The sequence below is a fragment of the Pyrus communis genome, chromosome 3 (assembly GCF_963583255.1).
Source record: "Pyrus communis chromosome 3, drPyrComm1.1, whole genome shotgun sequence".
Lineage (NCBI taxonomy): Eukaryota > Viridiplantae > Streptophyta > Magnoliopsida > Rosales > Rosaceae > Pyrus > Pyrus communis.
In genome coordinates, this window is record NC_084805.1 from 1,158,552 (window position 1) to 1,167,099 (window position 8,548).

The 8,548-nt window shown below is 36.3% G+C and overlaps 1 protein-coding gene across 2 annotated transcripts; it reads right to left on the bottom strand.

The window, feature by feature from the left end:
- Window positions 1-3,234: 3,234 nt before the first annotated feature.
- On the bottom strand, window positions 3,235-7,662 carry LOC137729304 (putative UDP-glucuronate:xylan alpha-glucuronosyltransferase 3). Of its 2 annotated transcripts, XM_068468205.1 has the most exons (4): window positions 7,406-7,660; window positions 6,639-6,845; window positions 5,770-6,407; window positions 3,235-4,799 (listed from the first exon to the last, which is right to left on the bottom strand). In XM_068468205.1, exons 1-4 carry the CDS (start codon window positions 7,462-7,464, stop codon window positions 3,769-3,771), a joined length of 1,935 nt encoding a protein of 644 aa, XP_068324306.1. In that variant the 5' UTR covers window positions 7,465-7,660; the 3' UTR covers window positions 3,235-3,768. The 2 variants fall into 2 exon arrangements, with proteins under 2 accessions (XP_068324306.1, XP_068324308.1); XM_068468207.1 differs by lacking the exon at window positions 6,639-6,845 and having other exon boundaries at window positions 7,406-7,662.
- Between the last annotated feature and the right edge of the window lie 886 nt (window positions 7,663-8,548).

Sequence of the window (8,548 nt, forward strand, 5' to 3'; positions counted from 1 at the left end):
CATACGAGCTTAATTTTGTAATCGAAGTACAAGAGATCTCTCTTATACGTATCTTGAGCCAAAAAGGTGACGTGGCACCAAAGCAGAGGCGGTCTGAAGGCAAGTTAAATAAAATTTGTGCTTATTTAATACATTATTAAATTGAGAGTCACAAATAATAAGAAAGCCGATACATATCAGTGTTATTGTATGCATGGGCAAAGCTACATAAGGGCAAGGAGGGGGGCGGCCCCTTCCCAAGTCAAAAATGGGGTCAAAAATCAAGCCCAGGACCCGTGGTTCTGCCCTTTTGGTCTCATCTGGTTTTCTGGTGTTCTGGGTTCCTGCGCGCAGACTCTCTGTTTTTTTTTTTTTTCAAAATACCCAAGCTTTGCATTTTGCAGCTACTGAAAAGTAACGAAGAAGAAGGGTGAGAGGAAGAAGATATATTTTCTCTCTCACCCACCCCACCCCACCCCACGTGCCGTTTTTCAACTATTGTACCCAATCAGTTTGGGCCACATAGCTAGCTATTTAATGTGCTGATTATATTGAGATTTGTTTTGTTTTTTAATTATTAATTGATTAATTTGCCTACTTTTTCAATATTTTTTTAGCCACATTTTTCACACTATTATTTATCTTCAAATTTATTATAAATTCATAAGAACTTTAAAAAAATATTTTGTAAAGTAATACGAATTTGTAATCATTTGAATTTTTATCTCTACCGTCAAATGCAACAAAGTAATAAAAAATTTGTCAATATTTTTATATATTAAATGTTTTATAGTCAATGTTCTTACATATTATATGTATATAATAAATAGATACTTATTTATACAATATATAATAAATTTTTTCAAATTCATCTAATCCGTCTAGGTCAGGTTATGTCCAATTCCTATTTCGAATATTTTGATTAGTGCAAATTGTCCTACAATATTCCTCGTAGTTCACATTTTTTCAGAACCTTAAACCGTTTAAATTTCCCCTTCCCTCTGAACAATTTATGTCTTCGCCATGTATGCATATCCTTCCTTCATTTTGGTCAGAAATCTTCTTTAATTCCATGCCATTCCTCTGACCAAATTGAAGCCATGTATCGTTCTTTCATCTAGCTTTAAGCATTTTTAACATTACTTTCCAAGCCACGTCAGTTAGGTTATGTTGTCACTGTCAATTTTCTAGGTAACATTACAATTGTTATTTTTGTTGTTGTGGTGCCACAAAGCCTCTCCAAATTATGTGGAAAAAAAGAAGAGAAAAAATGGCATGTTTAAATAATTTTGTGGTGCATAAGTATCACGTTTACTTCGGGAGTATAGGATCGACTTGAATTGGTTAACTAAATAAATTTAGAGAGGTGTTTTCTCCACACCTACTTTTACCTGTCACATACTCGTCTTAGTTATCGATCGTCGGAATGAATGAATTGAAGAAGATCAATTGACAAAAATCAACAAAGGTGTGTGAAAGGTAAAAAGAAGTGTATGAATAGCCCTATCCTAAATTTAATGTACTGAAGTGAATGGAAGAAACTTTTAAATTTTGAATTTAATGAGATATCTTATTCAAGAAACTTTAAACGCCAAATGTAACACTCAAACGCATTTAAATGGATCAGAATAGCGTGCTTTCCTAATGCACCTCAAATCGAAACGAACACATTAGGTAGAATATCGCTTAATTCAAAACAATAATTATAAAACATTTTAGACGTGCTTATAGAATAAAATAGACAGCTAATCTGTATGTCAACCCTTTCCTAATTTTTGGTTAAAATCATCTGCATATTTATTAGCATTGCTCAGATAAGAATTCCGAGGCTTATCAAATTTTAGAAGGCCTTACCTTAATCTGACCTTAAATATTATTAGACTAATAAGATCTCATTAACTAATGGCTGGTTACAGTGAGTGTTTTCAAAAAAAAAAAAAAAACAAAAAAACAAAGGTGATGGTGATGTGATAGACACTTAACACTAAATTACTTTAATACGCTTTGTTTGGTATGTGGTTTATGTTAATTAGCAGTGTGATTAGATGAACCTAACCACTCACACCCCTTCTTGTTAAGTACCTATGTTTGGTACTGGTTTATCCATGTTAACTAATTAATGACATCTTACCCTAAACAACCAAGCTTTGTCTTTTATTTTCATTTTTTATTCATTTCTTTATTTTGGGAATATGTGGGGTTGGTATTATTTTTATCTTTTATTATTGCTTATTAGTGTAGTTGGTGATCCATCAATAATTGTGGTCAAGAATGTTAAAGAATGTTCCAAAAAGAAGTTTCAAAAAATCAAATGATTTTAGGAATGAATCATGGCAAACTTTTGATTCATCAACAACTCACTAAAAGAGAGAAATATTTTTGGTAGGTTACATTACACCCATCATATGGAGAATTTCTTAGGCTAGATTCATTGGCGGAGCTACAATTTAAAGTTGATAGAGCTTACGGATCTACGATAAATATCGTGAACAAAACTAAGAAAATGGTAATGTGTTAGTTTTTGCATGAAGAAATTCTTAGGTTAAATTCAGGGCATAGCACGAGAGTAAGGTAATACTAAGAGCATCTTTACCGATTGATGGAAGGCAAGAACAAGGGCACAAAAGATGCCTTCCAACCCAAAAGGCAACATTCACGAGTCCAAATTTGCAAGGGCAACTGGTGGCCATGCAAAACCTATCTAAATGGCTGAGCAAGATCGGGCAACCTTTTGCCTGGAGGCTGGCTGACGTCAGCCACATGAGATTTTTTATTTTTATTTTTTTTGTCAGACGCGTGTAACACATGTGCGTAGGAGAGTGTTCGACAAAAAAGTACAACGGTGGGCCCGCGACAGCAATTCAACAGTAGACAGCCCAACGGCTAGTTGATGTGGCTTCTTGAGGGTCCTTGGATTACCAACGGCCAGATAATTTAGACCGTGGGATTTCTAACCATAAAATCATTGAAATGCTAGTTAGGACACGTGGCTCGTTCTAGTGCGTTTGATTTAGATCGGTTTGAAAATCAACGGTAAAAAAAATAGAAAAAAAGCACAACAAAAAAAATTAGAAAAAAGATGTGAAAAAATATACTGTCACAATCTCTAACAACCCATCTTATTCATTTCCCATCACAACTCAATATTCAATTTTATTACAATATTCTATATTTGTTTTCCACTTTCCAAATTCTTTATAAAAAAAAAAATAATAATAATTATGCTTGTTGTAATATCATGCTTTTCCCTTGTATTTGAAATAATTTATTAGAATTGACAATCGTTTTATTCTCAAAGCATAAAAAAAATTAAAATGTTTGTGAATACTACTTGCACTTTCCAACCAAGTGGAGTTGCACAAATGCAAGTACTATTCCGAGTGAATAGTAAGGGCAAGTTACATGCTATTGCCCTTGCCGTCCACTAACGGGTGGAGATGTTCTAAAGGACATTGAGGTTTGACCAAACAACCAATTAGCAATAGAAAAAGTAACCCAACTCCTAATCACTAGTAAGGTTTGGTAAACTTTTGATGCGGGACAATTCTTCATAGTAAGAACAGGTAAAAGCAACCAAACCCAGCTGGAAATTTAGAAAAACAAACCGGACAACATGACACGCACCTTAAAAAAAAAACCAATGACTATGAATTGAATTACAAGGAAGTTGTTGAGCTAGATACTAACTGATTTTTGGGAGATATACTTTTCCTTCGCGCATTTGCAAGCATGCATTGTGTTTTGATTTGTGTCCTCAGTATGAAGTACGAAAACGTGACGCAAAACAAGTCACGAAGAAGCGACGGATGCAGTGGTAAGTGTAGGTGGTGATAGAGTAGCAGTAGCATTATCGGTCCAATTCTTTTCACCCCAATGCCATAACATGCTCTCCCAGAAGCAGAAATCCTCAAAGCATGTCTTCAAACGCTTGTCTTTTATCTTAATTTTCCAGTGACCATCAGTGTAATTTGCTTTCTCAGCTTGTCTCCGATCCCACTCTAATGCTGCCTTCTGCTTGGATCGAAGCAAACAGAAATTTTGTAAGTTTTCTGGCATAGCATCGTGCACTTTCCACCACCTTCTATGTGCAACATTACTGGCAAACTCCTGCAGAAAGTCCACGTTCCAGTTGCAGTCATAGTCACGGAAGCAAAGCCATGGTTTATTTCCCAGGTAATGGAGGACGTAGAGGATTGGAGGTTCAGCTGCAAAGAGATGTGTTTTCCTCTCCTTTTTCTCTGGCTCATCACCTTCCCAGAAGTGTTTCAAGAAGTTCATATGTTTTGGTATCCTGTGCCACCATGTAAATACCTCATTCAGATAACCCTGGTCCCCACCATTGTAGGAAACAATTTCATCGACATGATCCATGAGCAGCTGGAATGTACAATTTGATGGTTCAATAACCATGACACCTGAGTTGAACAGAGTAGCATTATTTCCTGTCGCTGATATTTCTGGCATCTCAAACAGGAAGTCAATGTTCCTAAGTATAAGCATGTCAGCATCAATGAAAATGATCTTGTCATAATCAGTCAACTGCCAAAGACGGAATTTGCTGTAGTTCCATTCATTGTATGCTTCTGGTTCAGCTTTAGGGTTCCTGATTCTTTGGATTGTGTGGACCTTCCACCCAGCAGCTGCCAACCCTCCACGATGATACTCACTGATTGTTTCATCAACAAGTATTACAAGATCTCGTGTTGAACCAGACATACGGATGCTCTGAGCTGCAGCAATGGCTCCACAAACATACACATGGGCAGAATGTAGGATTGTTGCATATGCTTCTCGGTGGGCTCTTTCCGAGTAAAAGCTTTCTGTGTGCAAGTATTTAGTTCATCAGTAAAATTTCAAAAGTATCCATGACTTAAGTAGCTTTCTTACGGGATGCAACCAAAGTCACTGAACCTACTATACATATGAGTTACAAGATGGAGTCTAGATTTAACAATAAAAACCCAAAAGTAAAAATAAAAAAAATGATCTTCACAAATTTCTTCAACAACTAACGTTAAAGCTGGTCAGGTGGTCAGCACTAACATCAATCACTGACGTAGCGGATCTCCTTAGCATATGATAAACATGGTGCATCAGTTCTGTGGTTTACACATTCATACATCTATAGGGTTTTCAGTTGGATGACAATTTTGGACATCATGAATCATGCTCTGACCACGTGATGAGCCAGCAACTACAATCAGCAGCACTTAAGGATGTCATGCATTTGCATCATGCATGCACGTCGGGATGGACCTGCTGTACTTGACCCAAAAAAGTTGACTAAAACTTATAAACACCTAATCAGTTGTTATAACAATCTCTGCCTATGTCTGGAATGAATACACAACTTGTTTCAAGATTATTTAGTTCATTTGATGTGGGATGACCTTTATATAAGCAATATTATCTCCTTGGTGTGGGTCACTACCTACACCTCAAACTAACTCCACATAATCAACTAAAGATTTCTGAAACAACTACCAATTGAATTCTACGATGCCCAGCTATAACATATAAAACCTACACCTCAAACTAAGCTCCACAGAAACAACTAAAGTTTTTTGAAACAGCTACCAATTGAATTCTACAATGCCCAGCCACACAAAAAATGTGAAAATCATTTATGAATGAACTGAAATCTACATTTTAAAAGAATCCAAGAAAGTGAAATTTGAAAAATTAAAAGGAAATAAAAAAGAAAGAGTAATTAAAGAGAGGCAGACAAGCAGCTCTCGTTGCACAAAAACAAATTTTGATTAAAAAAGAATAAACTAGTTTAAATCTGACCTTTAGCCGTGAGAGGAACTGAAAGTTCACATGAACCTACAGGGAGCTGTAGCTTATCTCTCAACGTATTCAGTTTTGGTTCATAAAGCCATACATTCCCTTCCCGTCTAACAAGCTCTTTGCAAGTGAACAAATTTGGGATTGGGAAACAGTCTGTCACCAAAAGCACATGCACTGGGTGATACGCTTTGGAAGCTGCAGCCAGCCTTGCTGCTTCAAGCTGCAAGTGCAACCGAGCCACATCTCTTGACCAGCTGCCTGACTTGTTGCAGGGAAGCTTGACAGCAATCAGATCAAGCCTTGGTTTTCCAGGAATCTGAAGCTTGGGTAGGGAGGGACAAGTAGGAACTTCAAAGTCTTCCTCTTCATCTATCCATTCAGGGAATAGGGTTTCCCATGTTATGTTGTTCGACGCATGATTGAGGCGTAGAACAACATGCTCACAATCTGGCAACAGCTCCTTCCAATGGTCAATCTCAGCATCATTAAAGTTTAACAAGCCAATTCCCTGATAATCCTTTTTGTCTGCCAGATTTTCAATAGCATCAGAAATTTCATCCCAGTTAATTTCTACAGATGATATGTAACGTAAATCTTGAGCAACACTCTTTCTTGTCGACCTGTCTTCAGAAGTTGGGCTGCAGGCAGTAAACTTTTGTTACAAAATATTTCCACAGTAGAGCGGGCAAAGCCAACCAAAAAAAGACCAAATCCCATTTTCTTTACAAAGAAGGGTGCACTGGCTATATTTTTCCAGGTGGGGAAATATTTCTCGAAAACCTCAATGCAAAGAAGAAGTATATATTGAAGAAAGAAAATGGGAATAAAATAATAAGTAAAAGCAAGGTGATGAGCTAATAGGGATATACTGAGATACAGAACGGGATTTATCATCTGAATGATAAACACCAGGCGAGAAGATGAGCGTGAGAAAAGTTCCCAATAAAATAACAGCCAACACAAGCTTCAAAGTGGGCTTGCAGTTCAAGGTTCTATCTTGCACAGGAACGTGGAGGAACTTCTCAATATCTTTAAAATCTTTGTTCCTCTGGGGCCTTCTTTTGTTAGAGTCGTCACTGAAACAAGGGGATTCATAGCTACATGAGACCATCATTCAGTAAATAAGTGAATGCAATTGGAACCAAGTTCCACCCAACAATACAATCGATTGTTCAGCAATCCACTCCATCATTGGGAACGCACTCCTCACTGATATGTTAAAACAGCACATATATGAATACTGTAGAACATACATCCCCATTGAAAGAACCAAGAACCCGATCGCGAAAGTAATCCCTTGCACCATCACCATTCACCAACTATAAGCCGTTCAATTCAGACAATGTAAATAAACTATAACCTAATCATTACCAAAACTCCTCAATTCAAATTCACACTAAAATAATAAGATAAAAATCATAAATCATAAATGGTTCCAGACCCACTATTCATCAAAATTCATGAATCCTGACCCAAATTTTGAATTTTGAGTGCCAACACATAAATTCAAGTGAGGGTTTTCTAACATGATCCTTTTTTTGGAGTATGGAAATTAAAAATCGAACACTGTCGGCAAAACGAATGCAAATTACACTAAAAGTAGTGAGAATATATATAGAGAGAGTGGGGTAGTGACCTGGCAGAAGCAGAAAGGCGGTGTCGGGGCTCAATGGGAGTTGGGGAGGAAGCTCTCATGGTTGCTGATTCAGTAGAAGAAGAAGCGTGGGGAGGCACCACCACCACCACCACCACCAGAGTCTGTTGTTGCTGATTTGTGAAAACGACCAGATGGGGGGAATATTTGGCAAGACACAAAACAATTGGGGAATATTTTCTATAACATTTATAAAAAAAAATATATATATATATGGAAAGAGACAAATCAACGAATTCTGCAAAAAAAAAAACCTGGGAATCCACGATCCGTGTGTGATGGAAGGACTCTCTCTCTCTCTTTCTCTTGCTGTCAGTATTATTATTGTGTGTAACGAAAAAGAACGGTCAATGCAAGTGTAAGAAAACGGCGAGTCAGAACAAGTAAATAAAATTGAAGTAATCCATATTTTCCTGTTTTTGTTTTTGGTCAAATAGTTTTCATAGTAAGTCTTTTTCATTATTCTTGAACCATTTCTCACCCACATACATTCACTCATTTGGGTTAATAATTTAATTAATTCAGGATTCGTTTTGATGTACTTTTAAAATGACTGAGACTCTTTTAAACATAAAATTTAAAGGTTTCAAAAGCACTTGAAGTGCTTCTTGGAAGAAGAAAAAGTTTTTTTTTTCTTTCAAAAAGCATTTCAGGTGTTTTTTTTCAAATTCACTTATTTTTTTTTACTAATGATAGATTCAAAAACCATTTTAACTAAAAACGTTTCTAAATGAGCTCTAATTGCATCTTAATAGCAAAGAGCCTTGGAAATTTGTTTTCTTTAGGAATGTTGCGGTTCTAACTATTCCCAAACCATAATAGCCACTTAGCACTACAGTCTAATAATATTTTTCTTCACTTGTAAGTAAGAGCTATTAGGTTTGATTCTCACAAACGGCGAATTTGAACCAATTATTGCTAGCCCATTGACTCTCATCCCCTTTGTAAATAATATCATTTGTTAAAAAAAAAAAAAAAAACTATTCGCAAACCACAGTAAAAGTAGTTTATATAAAAAAAACTACACTGATACTAAACCACGATAAGGGATGTGAGATTGGTGCTAAGCCTGGACAAAATTGATGCTCTCCATTTAGAGTATTACTAATCTCACCCCATTGTCTT

Coding starts and splice junctions, on each gene's coding strand:
- LOC137729304 (XM_068468205.1), bottom strand. CDS start 7,464: ATGAGAGCTTCCTCCCCAACTCCCATTGAGCCCCGACACCGCCTTTCT. Junction 6,846..7,405: donor CGCCTTTCTGCTTCTGCCAG/GTCACTACCCCA, acceptor CCCTTGTTTCAG/TGACGACTCTAACAAAAGAA. Junction 6,408..6,638: donor AAATCCCGTTCTGTATCTCA/GTATATCCCTAT, acceptor TACTGCCTGCAG/CCCAACTTCTGAAGACAGGT.